At 35.0% G+C, this 20,926-nt stretch overlaps 1 protein-coding gene and 1 pseudogene across 1 annotated transcript; one reads left to right on the top strand and one right to left on the bottom strand.

Annotated features, from left to right (window-relative positions):
* Window positions 1-374: 374 nt before the first annotated feature.
* Window positions 375-4,243, top strand: LOC137746227 (pectin acetylesterase 12-like; annotated as a pseudogene).
* A 6,665-nt stretch (window positions 4,244-10,908) lies between these two features.
* LOC137745872 (transcription factor MYB61-like) lies at window positions 10,909-12,867 on the bottom strand. Its single transcript, XM_068485905.1, has 3 exons — window positions 12,551-12,867; window positions 12,249-12,378; window positions 10,909-12,132 (listed from the first exon to the last, which is right to left on the bottom strand). The coding sequence occupies exons 1-3, from the start codon at window positions 12,681-12,683 to the stop codon at window positions 11,145-11,147; spliced, it is 1,251 nt and encodes a 416-aa protein (XP_068342006.1). The 5' UTR covers window positions 12,684-12,867; the 3' UTR covers window positions 10,909-11,144.
* Window positions 12,868-20,926: the final 8,059 nt, after the last annotated feature.

Genomic DNA, 20,926 nt, shown 5'->3' with positions numbered 1-20,926 from the left:
GTTCCGAAAACTCCAAGCTTTTGTTAGATTTAAGAAATCAATCCATGCAGCCATTGCATCTTACTTTTCCCATTTATGGGTAGCTTTAGTTGATTTACTCCCACAACAATTCATTTCCTGTTTTGAAGTTTGTTTCCATGTTATGACAAGTAGAATGGAGTAACAATTTGAAAAAACTCTGATTTGGTATAATTTTGTTGTTGGGGCGTCTGGTGCTGAGTGAAAAAAAAAACTGATTCCTATTAAAAGATGTGTAAGATTCAATCAAGGATTAACGTACATTCTAATCCTTTCCGGTTTAGGATTTGAGCTTCGTTTTTATAGCTATGATTACGAAGGTTTGAGTGGCGGAGAGATTGAGGCAGAGGAGAGCCATGGTGAAGTTCTTGTGTGTAGGCATTGTGACAGTACTCGTTTTCATAATTTGGGCCAATGGGTGTGCGGAGAAAAGTCCCAATGAGGCGGTACCACCTTTGTTGAAGACCTATGGAGGAACCTCCAAGGCTGCAAATGGCATACTGATGGTAGGGCTAACCATCATCGAAGGAGCTGCTTGGCTGGAACAGTACCTGCTTATCATTTGCATCGTGGATATGGATCGGGGGCGAATAGTTGGCTCATTCACCTTCAGGTTTGTGAGAAGAAACTTACACTTCAGAGCATGTTGTGACTGAAATGATCAGATAACACGTACATCTTTCCCTTTAGTTATATTCTCTCTCTCTCTCTCTCTCTCTTTTTACTGCATAGTCCTTTTAGTTGATTGATCACCAAGCAAGCATCTCAAGTTTTTTTTGTGGCAGGGAGGAGCGTGGTGTAACGACATCAGAAGTTGCACTAACCGTAAGTATTCAGCGTATGGATCATCAACACGCATGGAAACAGAGATAGCATTTACGGGAATACTAAGCAACGCAGAAGAAAAGAATCCAGGTTTTCTCCTCAAACATAATACTCAGTTGTTTAATCGATGCTTGCATCTCCTTTTTTCTGTCTTGATCCTTATCATGCTTAGGAATGGGATTGCAGATTTTTTCAACTGGAATAGAGTATTGCTTCGCTATTGTGATGGCGCTTCTTTTCTTGGGGACAGCGAAAATCAGGTGGGTATTCGATTCTTGCCATTTACATTTCTTCAGAATATAGTGGTAGTGATTATAGTTCTGTTGCAAGACAAAAGGTGAGCAATAAAGATAAAAACTTAGGATCTCACATCCAGCTACCGGAATCAAAATTGACTTACTTGTATAGGAAGGTACGTTACGTATATGTTTATATACGTAAATGTGAAGCTAAAATATAACGATTCTGCTTGTAGGAAAGAAAACTGCAATTTAGAGGACAGCGAATATTGTTGTCTGCAATGGAAGATTTGATGTCCAAGGGCATGCGCGATGCAAATGAGGTATAAAATTTCTTCTTGATCGTAGATCATTTCTTGTTCCCATGTTATGATACTTCTTGCAACATCTTCCTTCATCATACATTAGGCTCTTCTTTCTGGCGTCTCTGCCGGCGGTCTGTGATCCATCTTGCACTGTGATGAGTTTCGGAGCTTATTTCCCACAGCTACAAGAGTGAAGTGCCTGAGTGATGGTGGATTTTTTCTCGACGCGTGAGTACTACTCTCCGTTATGCCCTTTCTCTTAGCAGCATTATTAATATGCAGGCATGTTCCTAGCTAGGTTTTTTTTTCTTCCTTTACCTGTCAATGTTCCTAGATAATTATTAATACTTCAAAATTTATTGAAGATATCCTGTTTGAAATTTTAGGGTTGATGTTTCCGGTGGACGTGCACTCGGGGATCACTATAGTGGTGTTGTAGGCTTGCAGGGTGTGCAGATCACTATAGTGGTGTTGTAGGCTTGCAGGGTGTGCAAGTAAATCTGCCGCGATTCTGTACTAGTCACCTTGATCCTACTTCGGTAAATCAATTTTTTTTTTTCTCTTGCAGTAATTGATCTAAAAATAGTGATCGCATAAACTAAGTTGTGCACTACTTCTTGCTTTACAGTGCTTCTTCCCCGAAAACTTCATTGCGAACGTTACAACCCCGCTATTTATACTCAATGCAGCATATGATTCATGGCAGGTAATTGTTCATTATTTTTAATGTCTAATTTCACAATTACTAAATGGAGTTAAATGAAAGAATGCATTAAGCTGTATTTTCCCACTTAAAATCAGATCCCATACAGTTTAGCTCCACCATCAGCAGATCCCCGTGGCGAATGGAAGACTTGCAGATTAAACCTTTCAAGTTGTTCTGCATCACAGATGGAAATTCTGCAAGGTGAAATCCCACATATCAGATGAATTGTTAAATCTTGTAGCTGCTTCAGAAACAAAGCAACTAAATTAACATGAAAATATTATGACATTATCTTAACTTTTTTGGAACAGGGTTTAGGAATCAATTTCTGAATGCAGTAAAACAAATCTCGGTGTCTAAAAAAAAGGGGATGTTCATAAATTCGTGTTTCACGCACTTGCTAACGTTGCAAGGCACATGGTTTGCTCGTAATTCTCCAGCTGTTGGAAACAAGGTGAGAGCATGTTCCAACACAGAAACACATGACGAGTCAATTTCATATTATATATTTTACCCTATTCTTAGTATACTTTGGTTAATATTTTAAAAAAAATTTGATACTTTGAATTGTATTGTATTTTTAATATAGGACTTTCGACTTCTTCTGGAGCAAAACATGGTCAAATTAATGAATTTTGGAGTAATTCCAATTGGAGGACGTTCGTGAGTCACTTGGCTTGATCATATCAAAATATCAGATTTTTCTACTAAGCAATGATTTTCTGACAATAAAATAAAGGAGTAATGCGCAGTGCTGCAATAGTGACGTTTTGGGGTTAACTTGCGTTTTTGGAGCTCAAGATGAGCTCGGATGGGTTTGTGGCCTTCTGAAGATGTGTTCAGAACGTTCTTATCTTTAAAACAAGCTATCTTGGGCCGGATTTGGAGGAGATTTGAGGCTAAAACGTGGCTGAACAGTTTCTGTGCAGCTTTTCCTAGTTTAATTAGGACTTTATTTTCTATTTTATTTTATTATTATTTAGTTTCTTAGTGGGAATAAAATACTTGATCGTTAGGGTTTGTGCGCTGGCTTTAGGGAGATATTAAAAGGCTTTGGCCGGTTCTAGTTTTGGGGGATGTTTTGCTTTTATGAAACTTTGGAGATAGAGAACTTTGCTAGGGTTCTTGGAAATTTTCTACTTTTAAGGTGTTTTCATTCCTTTTATTTTTAATAATATTTTCAATGATTTTAATTATGAATATGCGTAACTAATTCCTTTTACTAGGGCGAATCCTTAAACCTTAGCATGAATATGTAATTTTTATTTAATTGCTTGTGATTGATTGCATGCATACTTTGAATTATTGATCACCGTGATTAAAACTATCTAATTGTCTTAATGCATGATCACCATTAGGATCTTTACAAAAGTAATTTAATGCAGTTTTGGTCGGAAGGTTTCTTGAAATTGACGCTGGCTTCTTGTGATTAATAATTGTAATTTCACTTAAGATGAACACCACGTCTTAAGGGTTGCATGGTTTTTCAAAGGGTTTTCATGAAGCATAATGAGTCTTTCATGTTTAGATTTGATCCGAAAGTCCGAACGGGTTGCATGTTAGATATATGTTCTATGTTGGAGGTTCCAAGTAGAATATAAATTAGGAAAACCTAACCTTCAAAGTGGCATGTGTAGATCATAAGTAATTGGTAAAAATACATAAGATTGCTAGGTGATGGTGGAACCCTAGGGCTTTCTTAATTTGATTTTTCCAAAACAGTTTTGTTTCCCCTTCATCTTTAATATTGCATATTAGTTTATTTTTATTAATTAAATTCGTTTTAATTTAAGTAGGGTATAAAACCAATCATCTCAACTTTCTGCTTTACAATAATTAATTGAAATTTGGTTTGTTTTGAATTATTTAATAATCCCTGTGAAGAACGACCTTGCTAAAACCGTTTATACTACAACAACCTTGTCATTTTTGCAAGTAATATAGGAGTTTTTAACCCGTTTGCGTGTGTGATAAAATCTCTATTAACACACAAACATTTATACATATAGAGAAAGAGTTTCAAGATCATGTTTAATGTTATCTCGTGTGGACTATCGCAGACAATCGCAGAAGCGGTTGGAGATTGGTATTTCGATCGGGCGGAAGTTAAGGTTGTCAATGAATCTTGCCACCGTCTGGCTCTCAAATGAGCATTACTGTTTGATCAATTGGTTCTGCACCATAATACTACGACTAATATCCCTCGAGCTTAATGAAATAACTTCGTAAAGCAGTTGAAATCAATAGAATTATACTATCTAACACCAAAATACAAAAGAAAGAATTGTAAAAAGACAGTAAAATATATGGCTATTGAGAAGGGTGGCTGTGTTAAGACAGCGTGAGCATTATTGCAAATCCCTTACCCAAACATAGCCTGAAGTCTTTGACTAAAATTCTCCAAGGAGTACAAGCCATGAGTCAAATCTAGTTCCTATTTTTCCCTTAAATGATTTAATCTCATTAAAAGATAAATAAATATTCAATGTTAATCAAAGCTGGAGAACAATGCTGGAGTATCATAATTAAAATAGCTAGTTACAACTTACAAGTAACCTTTTGTGTCATTTGAATTAAAATTAAACCAAATGAAATTAAGTTTTGTGAAATTTGTTGGAGATGCTTACAATACCGAAAACGGAATTGGGAAAATCAGTGTGGCCATTTACAAGACATTTGTCAAAATGCGAAAGCTTGATATTATGCGAAACGAAAATGATTTCAACACATCTTTTTTAGTTTCTTCCATATTTGTTTTTACTTTTTACCGTTAAATTGAATAAATCAACGAAAACAACACAAAATAAAACAAGTTCAAAATGACCATCCCTACCTATACCTGTAGAACTCAAACTCAATCTCAATTGTTTTTCCTTAAAATAAAAATACCATCACTTCACCAATCAGATCTCTTTTCTTTTTCTTTTTTTTTTTTTGGATAATCAATCACAGATTAAAACATTCTTCCCCTTTCGCCATCAGAAATGAAGCACACACAAAATTTACTGCCATTAGCATCGCACGTAGAACCCTGCAAAACCTATCCATTCCTATGAAGTAAACTATCACGATATGATAGTTTTAATCTTAATTCCATACGTTGACAAAGTAGGTATAGATTGGCGTCTTCCCTGAACAACCAAGTTCTTCGAGACTTCTCTTTGTATGTATCCTTTGTTTGTATCTTTTTATTCTCCTCTATCTCTAAATCTTTTTTTTATATATAAACCCTTTTCTGCTTTGTTGATTAATTAATTAATTGCTAGTTGCTTTACTTGCGTCTCTGTTCCGATTAAAATAAGCTCCAAAGTTCGAAACCAGACAAAGAGAGTTGAGTTTAATTTGTGTATTATTTGCCATTAATGATCCTACCCCCATGTTACTCTTCATAATTTGCAACATATTTTAATATTTGCTACAGAAAGGTCTTGTGTTTGTGTGCAGGAATCAACTTTCCTGTCTCTCTCCCCCTCTCAGTTCACATTTTGGAGAGTTGAAATTACCAATCTTTCAATGATTGTGGCAAGATATGAGACTTGCTCTCGAATTATTTGGAAAGACTTGTGTTCCTTGATTGTGATAGTTTCTCACATTTTGATGGTATCGTGTAAGGATGGTATGACAAAATGAAAGAGAGATTAAATATTTTCATAAGTGATGCCCTATAAATGACGTCATCGGGTAATTCTAATTGTGCATGACGGCCATGCACTTATATTATCACAAATGAGAGATTGCTGGTTTTTCTGTGCTGCAGATTCATTGATGGAATCTCTGCCAACAAAGAACAACTAATACTCCGATCATTTTTTTTAAGGAAAAATTAGTATCCGGTCCCTAGTTATTAATATTCATTAATTGAGACTTTATTAGTTTTTATATTTTGATCAAAGTTCCTAGTATTAATGTGTTAATGAATTTATATGTCAGTTACATAATTTCAAAATAAAAATTAGTAATTGATTTAGCATTTTAATACTCACATCCTTATTAAACTCCTAATTAATTTTCAATTCAAAATATTTCTATAATAAAAAAAAATATAATAAGTTTGCACCCATTAAAAAAAAAATTAATAAAAGGACTTTAATTTTTAAGTCTTAAATGTTCATATTTTGATTAAAAAAAATGTACCCATTCATATAATTTTTTTAAATTTTAAATGTACCCATTCTTAAATATATATATAAATTTATTATATGTAATATGTATCATTTTAATAAAAATGTACCCCTTTTTTTATATAAATCCATTCAATTTTTTTAATCTATTTTTTTAATTTATATAGGTACATTCTATTTTGTTGATTTGAGAATGTACCATGTCAAGTTTAATTGAAGAAATTTAATAATGTTATCAAGCTTAAATTTTTTTTTTTTTTTTTTTTTTGGTGGTTTTGGAAAATGTACAATAATTTTTTTGGTTAATTTTGATGAATGCAAATTTATTTATTCATACAATATATTGGAGAATATAATTTATCATTTAATATTTTTTATTCCAACAATTATGGGTTTTATTTTAAATCTCATTAATATAAACAACTACAAATTTCTTTTTTTTAATTTAAAAAAAAATATGATAACCTACATAAAAATACATTATTATATTAATGTTAGAGACTTCGATAAAAAACTGAAAACTAACTAGATTTCAATCATAAAACATAAATAGTTAGAAACCGCATCCAAAGTCTCAACTTTTTTAAAATCTCCTCTGAACCTCAAAGTGTTTAGGTGAAAAAGAACATTCTACGAATATTGATTCTAATACAAGAAACATTAACATTATTTTAATTATACTCTGTCTAAACGTGGCTATCTAGAAAGGTAACTGTTTTTGTCAACCTGGAAATTGAACAATTAATTTCCTTTTATCTCATGAATTTTTTAGTGTGTTGGAGATACAGTCGCGTACAATTAATGTAATATTTTTCAAACACACTAAAAACTTCTCATTCTATCTAAATTCTTGATCATCTTGATATTTCCTGTATATTTGCACCACAAAAAATCTTCTATTATAATATTTTACATAGACGATCATGATTAGGTTAATCATTTAATCAGATTCCATTCATCTCAGCGGTTGATAGAAATATTAATATAATGTATTAGAAGAAAAAAAGAAGTAAAGATTCCAACTAATTAAATTACACCATTTGAGTTTCTCTAAAGCACAAGATTATAAAATACCAAAGAAATCAAAATTGGCAACTGCATTACTGTAATCCCATCTTCTCCTCTCTCAGTCCGGCCAATATTGCAATGCTTTTTGTTCTTCACCAGCACCCTTTAAATTGTAGGTCCCCAACAGGGAAGACCCAATAATTTGGTTCACATGCAGCTCCATATATTATATAAACAAATAAGTCTGGCAAACGGGTTGTGTTTGGTGTGCTCGTGTTGTTTTCGTGTCATACTCTTTATTTTAATGGATCGTGTCGTGTGAAACCTGTTATCTTAATGGGTAAGTGACTCAATAATGACCTAATTCATTAACGGGTCGTGTCATTTCGTGTCGGATTAACAGGTCATGCAACAAATTGTCATGCCTAATGTCTAGATCTGACATATCTTATCGGATTTTTAACTGGTGACCTGATAATGACCTGACTCATTAATGAGTGACCCGATATGACACAACTTGTTAACATATTAATCCGAAACCTGTTATTTATTTTCATATTGTTTCGTATCGAGTTAACAAATCGTTCAAAAAATTATCAAACCTTTAAGCGCATATATATATATATATATATATATATATATATATATATATATTAATCTGCAAACGATATAAAGAAAACTCTGGCAGATTCGACGAGGGAAACCATACAACGATGTCTGTGTGCATGGACAAACAAAATGGAGTCTTTCGTGTATTTGAGAGGAGGAAAGACGTGGCCTTTTGCACTTGAAATATACCCACGCCTCTTGTGAATTTTCGTTTTATGAGTTTGCATAGGGCAGACTGGCAGAGTCAGTTCTTTTATTTTCTACATGAGAGATTTTTTTATGTCATGGATTGTACATAATTAAATTTCACGTAATGTGTGATAAAGAGTCGTAATAATATATCAATGACAATTGACATCTTTTTTTTTTTTTTTTTGCGTTTTAGTTGTCTATAACCTTATGTATCTATCTCTCTCCTTACCAAACACATCACGTGAGGAGAGAGACAAATCACAGATTAAATATATCTCGGTTTCATGCTAGATTTAGGAAGTATGATTTTCTTCCTTCTAAATCTCTCTACCCTCCTATACCCTACTTTATTTTAAATCGTTGAAAACATTTTGCACGCTCACAATTATGCCACGTTAGCAATAACAGAAATGAGGTTAACCCACATAGAATCCTACTCCTAGTTTTAGCCATGTAAAAAGGTTATATTGATGCACATATAATTGTACTATATTTACGTTATTGCTTTTCATTTCCTATAGCAAAGATTTACCCTATGTCTTGCTGCGTAAGGTAAAGATGCTTGCAAGCAATTCATCTCATGCTTCCGTGGCATAATCTTGACATGCAAAATGTTTTCAACGGCCTAAAATGAAGGTAGGGATAGGACGGCAGAAGATTTGAAGGGAAGAAAATTATACTCCCACAGAATTTTTCTCTATGACTCTGCAAGGTCAATTCTACTCTTCTACACAAGTCAATAAAATAAAATACGTAAATTTTGTTCATATATTTTTATTTTATTAACACAAGATATCACGTTATAGTGTGCCATGTAAAGTCTTTCCTTTTTTCATGAAGTTTCAGCATCTTGCAGGGACCCAATTCTCGATTCCTCACAGAAGTAGGAAAAGGTTTAGGCCCCACCCTTGGGACACGGTGTGCTAGTTTTTGGAAGATAATATCAGGTTTTTATTTAAAATAATTTTTGAAATTGATATAACCCTTTCTTTTGATTTTGATAAGAAAAATTAATAGAAGTGACTATTGAGTTTGTTCTCTTAAATCATTTTGGTTTTTTCGTGAAAATATGTCAATATCTTCGTTAATTGTTACGTGAACAACAACATGACCACATTTTTAAGGGTCTTTTTGTCAATTTAACCCCTCTACTTAACAAGAATATTAACAGATTTTTTTTAGAATAACCAAAATAATTTACGGTGGACAAACTCATAAACTACTTCTATCGATTTTCATCTTCAATGACCAAAATAATAAATTATGTCAATCTTACATATTATTGTGACTAAAAAGCTTATAATATATATAATACGAAATTAGATAGATTTCTCATAATGTCACCTTCGTCTCTACGCTACGTAGTCTTTTGCCTATTGCCACCAAGAAAACAAGAACTTATAGCTTTAATTGTATTACAAGTCATTTCTTATTTTCTGACTTGTTCTAGCTAGTAGCTGGATTCTCATCAATATAGTGTTGGAATCCTGCCTCCCTTCTTATCTATTTTTCATTTTAATTCGCCTAATTATTTCTTATCTTTTTGTTGTTTTCTATATGATATTGATGTAGTAAAAGAAAGGCTGGAAAGTCATGTTTTCAAACATCGACTCTTAGAAGAGGAGGGAAACTTCATTAGGACTGTTTGATTAGAGCAACTTTCGCTATGAGTATGACTAGCATAAAAGAAAGACCGTAATTTCATTTCATGTCTTCAACCATTTAGTCTTTCGACAAAAAAAAAAACAAAAAAAAAGACCCTTGACAGGAAAATTTTGATAGGACTGTCTGATTAGGTCAACTCTTACATTGAATATGACCCACATAAAAACGCATTGAAATTTGCAATACAAAAATTATAATCTTTTGTGAGAAGTGTCAAAGAGACGAATTGTTGGACATCCATCCTTACCTAAGTTTTGTTATGAGTTTGGAAAGCAGAGGAAGGGACATAGAGACTGTTAAAAACTTAAGGGTGAAAACATCTCTATCTATAGGAGACAGTGACAGACACTCGTTTGGGAAAAATGGCCTCTTGAATTTTTGAACTTTAGAAAAAATATAATTTTCTGTTTTTTTTTTTTTCAACGTGAAAAGGATCAAGACAGAAAGTGATGTATATCAAATTTAAAAATAAAAATGGATCCCATGAAATCAAATATATTTTTGGATATCTTGCAGATGGAGTCACACAATCACTCTCGACTCCAGATTTGAAAAAGGTGAAGGCTAAACAAAGTGATGATCTTGTTGCTCGTTTGGAGGTATTTTTAAAATAGTTAAAAATGTTTTTAGTAAAAACATTTTTAAAATCAATTCTTAGTAAAAAAATGAAAATTTAAGTGCTTTTGGACTCGAAACATTTTCTCCGAAAACGTTTACAGTCATTTTAAAATCAGTTCTAAATAGTCCGTATTTATGGGAACCTGATCATATTTAAACACACACATGTATATGTGTGTAGTTTTTTTACCGTATGACGTATCTTGGTGCGGCAAGAGTCACATGTGATTCCACGTCATTAGAATATTTTTCTAAAAATTTATAAAAACACCATAATTTTGTGTTATTTTAATATCGAGAATAAATCATCTCTATTACTCTGCTCTGTCGAGAAATTCCGAGAATAATATACACTAGAGGGGAAGGAAGCGAATCCAACCACACGAACCGGCCACACAACTCGTGTACACGGGTGAATCAATAATGTATTTTGATATTTTTCAATTAAATCTACAATAATTGAATCAAGAACAACATGATACATAAGCTACAGAATTAAAATGTAACAAAGGCCCTTATTTCTGTAATTCTTAAACCGTATTAATTCATGCACAAATATATTACTAACAACAATAATTAGAAAAAAAAAGGCTGAAAAATTAAAATTTGGTATTGGAAATTTACAAAAAATAAAAATAAAAATGAAAAATCAGAAGAAGAAAAAACCCTATAACACACACCAGTAAATTGTAAAACGCAGAAGAACTCTTTCAACTTGCAAACCCTTCTCTGTCACAAACTAACAACTCTTCTGATAAAAGTTTGAAATGCTTTTCTGAAAAGTTAGCTTAGAGTGGGTTGTCCTGCACCTGATTTTTTTGTATTTTTGTTTTTGGTTCTAAAGGGTTTGTCCAAAAGCTACGGCAAGTCTCTGAAGATCCTTTGTGTACATCTCTGAAGCTTGTAAAGCTTGCTGGTGCTGGTGCTGGTGGTTTTGGGGGTGCCAAGATGTTGCACTCCAACTGTTTGATAAAATGTGTGACTGGGATTCTGGTTTCATTTCTGAGTAACTAGCAGGCTGAGAGGTTTGGTGGTTTCCCATCAGAAATGAGGTGTTGTGGAGATATTCAGACCATTTGATCTCTTCTGGGTCGTTGGATTTTACCGCCTCCGGAGGCCACCAAGAAAAGGCTGCAGAGTTGTCGAAATAGCCGCCGCCGCTGCTGTTGCTGTTGTTGGCAATGGAGTCCCAGGTGGAGGAGTTATCAGATGGGAGGCTGATCGAAGGCTTCACACGTGTGGGAGGAGGAGGAGGAGAGGCGGTGAAAATGGCGGAGCTTGATGACATGGACGGTTGCAGGAACTCTGGATTTTGATTGAGGAAGCTGAAAGTGGTGTTTTGATTTACTGCCTGCAGCCCCATATCTGACGACGACCCATAATTGTTCTGGTTATTTTGATGAGGAAAAGAAAAGTAACCCACAAAATCACAAGGCCTGCAACTACTGATGGAGCCTTCATGTGTCAAACTTTTGCTGCTGCTGCCGCCATTGCTGCTGATGAGTTTGGAGGTGGAGGAAACTTCAACAGGGTTGAACCTGTTTTCGGACGCTGAAGGTGGGTGCTTTGAACTCACTGCCTCAACCAAGCTCAGCTCATTGGATCCCTCAGAGGCCTTCTCATTACTCTTGTAAGTTGGGGAGAGCTTAATATTATTATTGTTGTTAGTTTCTGTGTCAATATTTTGATGAAGCACTTCTGAGAGTAGTTTGTGAGTGTTGGGGTCAATGCCTCTTTGCCTCAGCTTCTTCTTAATGCAGGAATTCCATAGATTTTTAATCTCGTTGTCTGTTCTTCCTGGTAACTGGGCTGCAATCTGAGACCATCTGATATTGCAGCAGCAAAAAGATATGATTTTTATTAATTAATGCCCATAGGAAATTATAATCTTAATTTTTAAGGAAATAAAAGCCAAGTTATAAAAACTATAAATATATATTACCTGTTGCCAAGAACTGCATGGAGTTCTACTATCAAATTCTCTTCTTGCGGTGAGAATGGTCCTCTCTTCAAATCAGGCCTCAGGTAATTTATCCACCTTAACCTGCAGCTCTTCCCACACCTCTGCAGACCTGCCAATACATCACACTATATGTCACATGAAGAAAGACACAACTCTTTCTAAACAGGACAATATTCTAAACTACTCTCTGAGATGGCCGGCCGACAATACTTTAGTCCTGTGGTTTTCTCTCCCTCTTTTGGAAAGTGATGAACAATTTGATTGGAGAATTAGGGAAATACCTGCTAATTTAGGGACTGAGCTCCAGCAGCCATGGCCATGCTTGGTGATGTAATTGAGAAGCTTCTCATCCTCTTCAGGAGACCAGAGGCCTTTCCTTAGCTTCTGCTTGTAGCAACAAGAGTGCCTCCCCATGTTGAGTTCAACACTACACCTGCAATGCTGGCACAAAACTTTACAACACAAAAAAAAAAAAAAAAAAAGAAAAAAGTGGCTGTTTTGATGTGAATTGTCAGCAACAGGAAGAGAGGAAGCCTCTCATATGTATTCTTTCTAGGAAGTGAGGAAGTGGTGGAATTTGACGGGAGAGAGAGAGAGAGAGAGAGAGAGAGAGATAAGGGGGTTAAGAAAATGAAATGGCAGCCTGGTAGGGAATCAAATTAATAGGAGGTTTAAAGAGAAAAGTCACATTCTTGAGGGTGATTGGAGATTGTTCTTTTGAATTAGTATTTAATTTTCCTGAGTTTGGTTCCTCTACTTTCAACTGCAGGGTTCAACTCAGCCTCTTGACCCTTCATACGGGGGTCCGACGCTATCCGACGGTCCAGATACGTTCGGATAAACCCTGGTCAATGGATAGGATCATAGGAGGAGTACTACTAGCTCGGGGAGATGGAGCTCCAATTACTTGACTTTGATATGTCTCATCAATGTTGAGAGTATATCACAATTTGGCAGCACTACTTCTTCAGCATTTCTCAAGAAATATAACCATTTTCCAGAGAAAATTCAATTTCAGAAAGCGCATGTTACTTGTAAAATTTGAGTGTAAAAAAATGTACTCTACATCCAAATTCAGATATATTTGACCGCTATCGTTTTCAATAAAAAAAAGAAACGCGTGCTAATTAAGGATTTAGGTGATGTAAATGAATATCAGCCCATAAACACATTTGTGAAAATGAAAAATGACAACTTTGAAGTTTGTATTGAATTTTAAGTAATACCCTATTTCATCAAACTCTTATCCTAAGATTCTAAACTCTGAGGCAGCCACGTGTATTGGAAGGGGGAAATTTTCTGATGAAAAGAAATCCCTAGGACTAGTAATGTTTGCTCGCTCATATAGGATTTTGTAATAAATTATTGATAAATAAGCTTTACGTATTCGTTAGTTCAAATTGTTCCAGTTTTTACAGTCTGATATATTATGTAATCACATCGTTTATGAAAAAAATTAATCAAGTTCTCAATAAAATATATTGTCTAAATTGCGAGCAAACTAATAAATTAATATTTATCGAAATAATTATGTCGATTAAATTTTTTCTAATTATATAAATGTTTAAATACTGAATACTCCTTTGATACACTCCTTTATTGACTAACTTTTCTGTCACATACTTCTGGTATTATATTGGAATCCCCTTTATTTTCCATTTGCTTTTTGGGTAATCTTTTTTTCTAAGAAATGTCAAGGAGATTCTCTCAAAAGTAAAATTCTCTGTCATTTCATATTTTTTACATAATATAATGTTGGCACGAGAATTAGCGTTAAAATGTGAGGTAACAGAGAGTTCATAAAGAATCTCACTTTAAAAAAATCTCCTTAACATTTCTCTTTTCCCAAATCATGATTACTTTGAAAAGTTTCATAATTGATTGCAAAAGAATGAAATATTTCCAAGATAGCTGAGAAATTTCAAAGAAAAATAACTCAAATTCTGCCAACTCCTCTGTCATGCCTCCTTTTTCCCCATTTTGTCTTCAATATAAGCGATATTCCACACTAAAAATTTATCTAAACTATGTGGAGGAAGATTCGAACTCAAATGCATATGGCATAGCACGCTGCTCATGGCTAAGGTCTGCCTTAATATTTTTCCCATTTCATTTGATCTTCTTGCTGCATGCAGCAAGTTGTATTACTGTATGAGATGCTAATTAAAGGTATGAAAAATGAAAGAAGTAATCAGTAATTAAAGGAAAATTTCTTTAATATAAATTTGACAATTAGCATAGCTATCCTTTTCTTGGTTGATTATGTATTTTGAAAGCTTAATGAGGACAAATGGAATGAATTATTGAAATTAATTGCAAGATGAGTTCAATAAAGACAATGTGTTTTCACCATTCTGTATTAGTTTGTCTATATGGAAAAAACATAATTAAGGAAAAGACCCTAAACTTTTGTTGGCAGAAGCGTCTACTAATTGGACAGTATTGATATCATGATAAAGTTTAATTATTGAATTGAAGCAAAATATGGCTAGTTTGGAAATGATCTTTAGTAAAAATCCAAGTCGATCTTGGAAAAGTACTTGAAGTGCTTATTGCGAGAAACAAATATCTGTTACTTTCAATCATTTTAGAGCAGTTCCACCAGAGGTGGACTTGCCCAGCACCTAGTCCAAAACACAGCCTGGCACCCTGTCCAAAAGCTCCAGCCCGTGAAACAACCTGGCACCCAGCCCATGCCAGGCAGCAGGCCAGCCCATTTCGGACAGACCCAGAAGCCGGTCCAAAAGGCTGGCGCGTACACAACACTCGTGACTGGGCGCGAGTAAGAGACCGTGTTGCAAGCGGCGGGGCCCACGTCTCAGGCCAACTTGGCTTCGAACAGCTGAGGGCTACGTGGCCCTCCTCAGAGTCATTGGATTTCCAACGGCTAGTTTTTGTAGGCTGTTGGATTTCCAACGGTAAAAAAAAATTAAATTTGACTTTTAAAATGGATTGTCCGATCACAGATCAACAGTCCACTTTTTTTCACCAAAAATAAAATTAAAAAAAAAAAGGCCCAACGGTCATAATTTTGACCATTGGCCACGTGGCAGCTGGTTAGCTGTTGGATTTGATTATTTTTTAAATCCAACAGTCCAGATTAATTACAACATTAAAATTTATTAAAAAATAATTAAAAATTGTGAAATTTTTTTTAAAAATACAGAAAAATTTTAAAAAATTAATTTTTTTTTTCTTCTATAAATACCTAACCCTCATCTTCCACCTTACACCACATTTCAATATTTTCTACACTTTCTACACTTTCTACATTTGAATATTTTGTACACTTTGAGAGAAAAAAATGACTTTGTGGAAGCTCATTGAAGATGTTACGTTGTGTGAATGTTGGGTTCACACTACTCATGACCCGATTACGGGTAATGAGATGGATAAGCGAGAAATGGGGAGTAAAATTACGAAATCGTTTTGCGATGTACATGGAAAAGATGCCAGATCTAGTCAAGGTCTTCAAGGTCGTTGGGAAAAACTCAACGCATCCTTTACTTGTTGGAAAAACGCCATCTCTCATGCTTCTGGTAATCTGCGTAGTGGGACAAGTTTAGCGGATCAGGTAACAATATTTTTATTTATTCATATGCATTCCACCCACATCAATATTTTAATTTATTTAATTTCTTATGTAATTTCTATGTAATTTATATGCATTCCACGCCCATCAATATTTTAATTTATTTATTTGTGTTACACCCGTATTTTTTAATACTATCTTATCCCACATTTTTATAGACACTACAAGCACAAGCATTCTACAATGCAAAGAACCGTAACAAATCATTCAACAAATGGGAATGTTGGCAAATTGTCAAAGATTGCCCTAGATACAAAATTGTGGCAACCGGTCCAGAAGTTGTCATGCACGGTATGAGTCTACACAGTTCGCCAGAAGCAGACAGAGCCGAACAAGAAGCCAACACATTTGAAGACACGGAATGGACGCCTGAAAAAGTGCCAGAGACCCAACCGACTCGTCAGTCCCTCAGGCCTCAAGGTAAAAAGGCATCAAAGAAAAAATGTAGTTCTTCCAAAAATGACTACACTAAATATATGGAGGAACTTGCTCGTCAAGGTGAACTGAACATGGCATGGGAAAAGGCTAGAAATGAGGAAAAAGCTACTGCTACGGCAGCAATAATAGCAGCTATTGAGGCTCGTGATGCGGCGGCTGAGAGACAAAGAGAAATAGTTAATCGAGAGAACGAGATGATTAGAGAAGCACTTCATCGAGAGAATGAGATGCTTAGAGAAGAAATGATGGCTCAAACAGATCGTGACACTATGAACAAGTCTCTAGTAGGAATGTTTCCGAATTCAAAATATTTTTGGACATCAGAAAAAAGAGATGTCGTGCGAAGGCGCAAGAGATGCCGAAACAAGTTAAGGGGGTTCCAGCTACATAAATCCTAGCAACCAAGATCCTAGCACCACATATCCTAACTCCACAGACTTTGTATAATTTCGTATTTATTTGTACTACTTTATTTAATTTTTTATGTAATTTCTTAACATTTTTAGAACTTTATTTAATTTCTTATGTAATTTCTTATTTATTTTTAGAACTTTATTTAATTTCTTATGTAATTTTTGTACTTTATTTAAATATTTGAATAAGATTACATAAACTCACCAAATAAACATTTAAAAAAAAAACACCAAATAAAATTACATAACCTCACCATTTAAACTTTAAAAAAAAAAAAACACACTAAATAAGATTACTTAAAAAACAATACACTTTATTCTTCGACCACAAGCCTTATTTTAATTATCTTCGTCTTCGTGTAATCCCACTGATGGTCAATCAAGTCATTCTGGCAGGTTATGTGCCAGTATGGCTCTTGCAATGAAGTGTACCACTGAACAATCAATTCATTGTAACGTCCATCCCGTTCCAATGGCTCGTGTTGCACGGGATCTTCGGTCCGATCATGAGCATAGTAGATTTGTGTTCTTGAGTTGTTCATCGGATTCGGCTCGTATTCATCGACGGCATCATAATCATAATCGTCTTCAACAATCATGTTGTGGAGAATAATACACGTCATCATGATGGATCGAAGAGCCTCGACATCAAACATTCTAGCTGCAGCCCTGACAATGGCCCAACGAGCTTGCAGAATACCAAAACAACGCTCGACATCCTTCCTACACCCTTCTTGACACTTTGTGAAGTGTTTCTCTTTTTCACTCTGCGGATGTGACACTGTTTTGACAAATGTTGACCACCTTGGGTAAATAGCATCTGCAAGGTAGTATGGTCCCTCGTATTTGCAGAATACCAAAACAACGCTCGACATCCTTCCTACACCCTTCTTGACACTTTGTGAAGTGTTTCTCTTTTTCACTCTGCGGATGTGACACTGTTTTGACAAATGTTGACCACCTTGGGTAAATAGCATCTGCAAGGTAGTATGGTCCCTCGTATTTATTACCATTAACCCAATATGTGCATCTCGACCCATTTCCTTGTAGCAGTTCGTCAAACACTGGAGATTGGGTAAGAACATTTAGGTCATTCTGAGCTCCTGGAACACCAAAAAAAACATGTCAAATCCATGTATCAAAAGAAGCCACCGCTTCCAAAATGATATTTTTGGCTCCTTTTCTGTCGCCATAAGCTTATTGCCACGCACTTGGACAGTTTTTCCATGTCCAGTGCATGCAGTCGATGCTTCCAATCATGCCAGGGATGCCTCGCATCTCACCCTTCCTCAGAAGCCTTCGCATGTCCCTTGGCGTGGGTTTCCGAAGGTACTCATTGGTGTAGAGGGCTTCAATTGCAGAGCAAAACCGCATCAGGGACTCCAAAACTGTTGTTTTTCCCATCCTTGCGATCTCATCCACTTGATCTGCAGATGCTCCATATGCAAGCATTCGCAAGGCAGCCGTAATTTTTTGCTCAGGAAGAAGACCTAGAACATGAAAAACATCATCTTTTTACACAAAATATGGATCATGGTTGCAAACATCACTCATGATTTTATCGAACAAACTTCGTTGCATTCTAAAACGACATCTAAAAACATGATCAGGGAAAACGCTGTTGGGAATAAAATAATCTTCCAAGAGATCTTTACCTCGTCTTTCCCTTTTTCTATCGATGTTTGCCTCACGTCTGGGTTTGGCTATCTGACCCATAGCTTCCATGATACGGCAGGACTGTGAGGCCCTCCGCCTTCTATGGTGATCATCCTCATCCTTCTCCATTGCGAAGGCCTCATCTCCACCTCAACCTTGGTCAAGATTGACTAATTCTTCCTGTTGTGCCAACAACCTTTTCTGCTGCTCTTGCAACTGTTTATACGCTCTCCTTGAAGAAGACATTGTAAGAACTCAAGATTTGAAAACGATAAAGAAGAATTCTGAGCTAAAAAAAAAGATTGAGTTTAGTGTGAGGATGGATGTAGGGATGTAGGGTTTATATGGACAAAAAAGAGAAGATGAGGTTCTGGACAATGTCACGTGGCACTACGTGAATGGTTGAAAATCTTATCGAAATCTTGGCTAAATTATTGTAAACAGGAAGTGACACGTGGCGTGTCGGGATTGGTTGAAAATCTTATCAAAAATCTATCTACAAAATAGTACGTTCGGATAATGACACGTGGTGTGACAAGATTGGTTAAAAATCTTATCGAAATCTTACCTAAATTATTGTAAACAGGAAGTGACACGTGGGTTGTCGGGATTGGTTGAAAATCTTAGCGGAAATCTATTCACAAAATAGTACGTTCGGATAATGACACGTGGTGTGACGAGATTGGTTTAAAATCCTATCCGAAATTAAAACTATTTTATTTATTTATTATTTTATAAAACAATTATTTAATATTTTAAATGGACTGGATGCCAGCGCATTTTGTAGGGGTGGAGATCGTTTGTGCCAGCGCATTTTTAGACTAGGTGCCAGCACATTTTTTTTTGGGTGGAGATGCTTTGGCCTATTACTGTTCATTATGGTCTATTACTATTCACTGAAGTGGATAAATGGGTTGGGTGCTGGCGCAAAGTCTTTAGGGGTGGAGTTGCTCTTAAAAGCAGTTCCAAACGAGTCCATATACAAGGGCATTTGGCTGCCATGGTTAACGGTTTTAAAGGGGGCCATCACAGCTCTACAGGTTGAGGTTATGGAGGTTTGAGAGTGAATCCCTCCAGATCGTTTCAGTTATTCTTCGTCCAAGTCTTGGACACACCTCTCTAAAAGGGTTATTAGTGATTGAGGACGCGAAGAGGTAATTAGTGGTTGCGAACCCATCTTTGTTGTCAAGCTAACTGTGCTGATCAACAGTTTGCGCAATTTTTATTGGATATTGGTATTAGGGGCCGGTTACATGCTTTAGGAACGATCGGATTTAATCATGGTACTCTTCTTGGTAATATGTAATGTTCGGGTGGTACTTTTTTTTCTTCTGAGCAAAATTTTAAAGAGGCCAATTATACTCAAACTTTTCTAACTCGTTATTTTATCGTTAATGGAATCCTAATGGCTGTTTATCAAAATATGCAGTGGCAAATGTTATAAGCAAAGGCCTTAATATATGGTATGAATAAATTAATGTTCTTATTTATACTAGTAAGTAGATAAGCTAAATAATGTAAAAATTAGAAAAATGATTTTAAAATGACTGAAAACGTTTTTGGTGAAAATGATTTTAGGTTTCAAAAGCACTTGAAGTGTTTTTTGAAATAAACACTAATTATGTGTTTTTTGCATAAAGCATTTGGAGTACTTTTCTAAGATTTACTTGTATTTTTACTATGAATTGGTTCCAAAATCATTTTCCTAAAAGGGCTTGCAGTCATTTGAAAAACAGTTCAAACACAATGTATCATCTCCTATAGTTATGGATGGGAGAACACTCTGTTATTCTACATTACAGAGTCCATGATTGGCATACAAACATCCAAAACTGGTGAATGTTTATGGTTTACCAAAAAAATAAATAAATAATTTCCTTAATTAATCACATTTTAAAATTTATAATAATGATTTTTTTTTTTTTTTTTTGTGTGATCCTGTCAACTTGTTCTTGTATTGTGAAGCTTCCCTTGACCTTACCAATGTCTGAACTCAGAACATCCTGCTGGGAAATTGAATATTAAAACCCTTGGAGAAGATGCTTGAAATCTCCATGCCTCAATCATATATATGAACCAGATGAGCTGTTCTTATGAAGTCAACCATTGCTGCATGCTTATTCTCTTGTTCTTTTTAGCTTGATAAAATCATATGTTTTAATAATAATAATCTGTCGGCTTTGCTGTCATTTTTGTATTTTTACTTTTGTTTAATCAATATTTCTGCGTATTGAAACTGGTTTTTAACGGAAGAGGATTCTCTCTCAATCTACTTTGTAGGGATCTTAGGAATTTTAACATTCTAACTGTGTATCGTATATCGTATAGTCGGTTTTCATCAAATATTATTTTTGTTTAATTTTAACTAAAAAAAGACAAATAATTTTTAACCGTACAATGCATAATGAATGACTACGATGTGAGAATTTTTAAAATTTCCACAATTTGAACCGGGATAGAATTTGTTAACTATGTTTACTTCTATGTTTATATAATATAATATTGTGGTCGGTTTGTTTTATCTTTTTGACCCGCCATTCGAGGGAATGAATCTCTGT

Source organism: Pyrus communis, chromosome 9, assembly GCF_963583255.1.
Source record: "Pyrus communis chromosome 9, drPyrComm1.1, whole genome shotgun sequence".
Classification (NCBI taxonomy): domain Eukaryota; kingdom Viridiplantae; phylum Streptophyta; class Magnoliopsida; order Rosales; family Rosaceae; genus Pyrus; species Pyrus communis.
Note: the sequence above shows the minus strand (reverse complement) of the source record. Positions and strands in the feature narration are given on the sequence as shown.

What these genes read in the sequence shown, in the direction of transcription:
- LOC137745872 (XM_068485905.1), bottom strand. Translation starts at nt 12,683, where the DNA reads ATGGGGAGGCACTCTTGTTGCTACAAGCAGAAGCTAAGGAAAGGCCTC. An exon ending in CTCAGTCCCTAAATTAGCAG is followed by an intron (nt 12,379 to 12,550) that starts GTATTTCCCTAA and finishes ATGTATTGGCAG; the next exon opens with GTCTGCAGAGGTGTGGGAAG. An exon ending in CATGCAGTTCTTGGCAACAG is followed by an intron (nt 12,133 to 12,248) that starts GTAATATATATT and finishes CTGCAATATCAG; the next exon opens with ATGGTCTCAGATTGCAGCCC.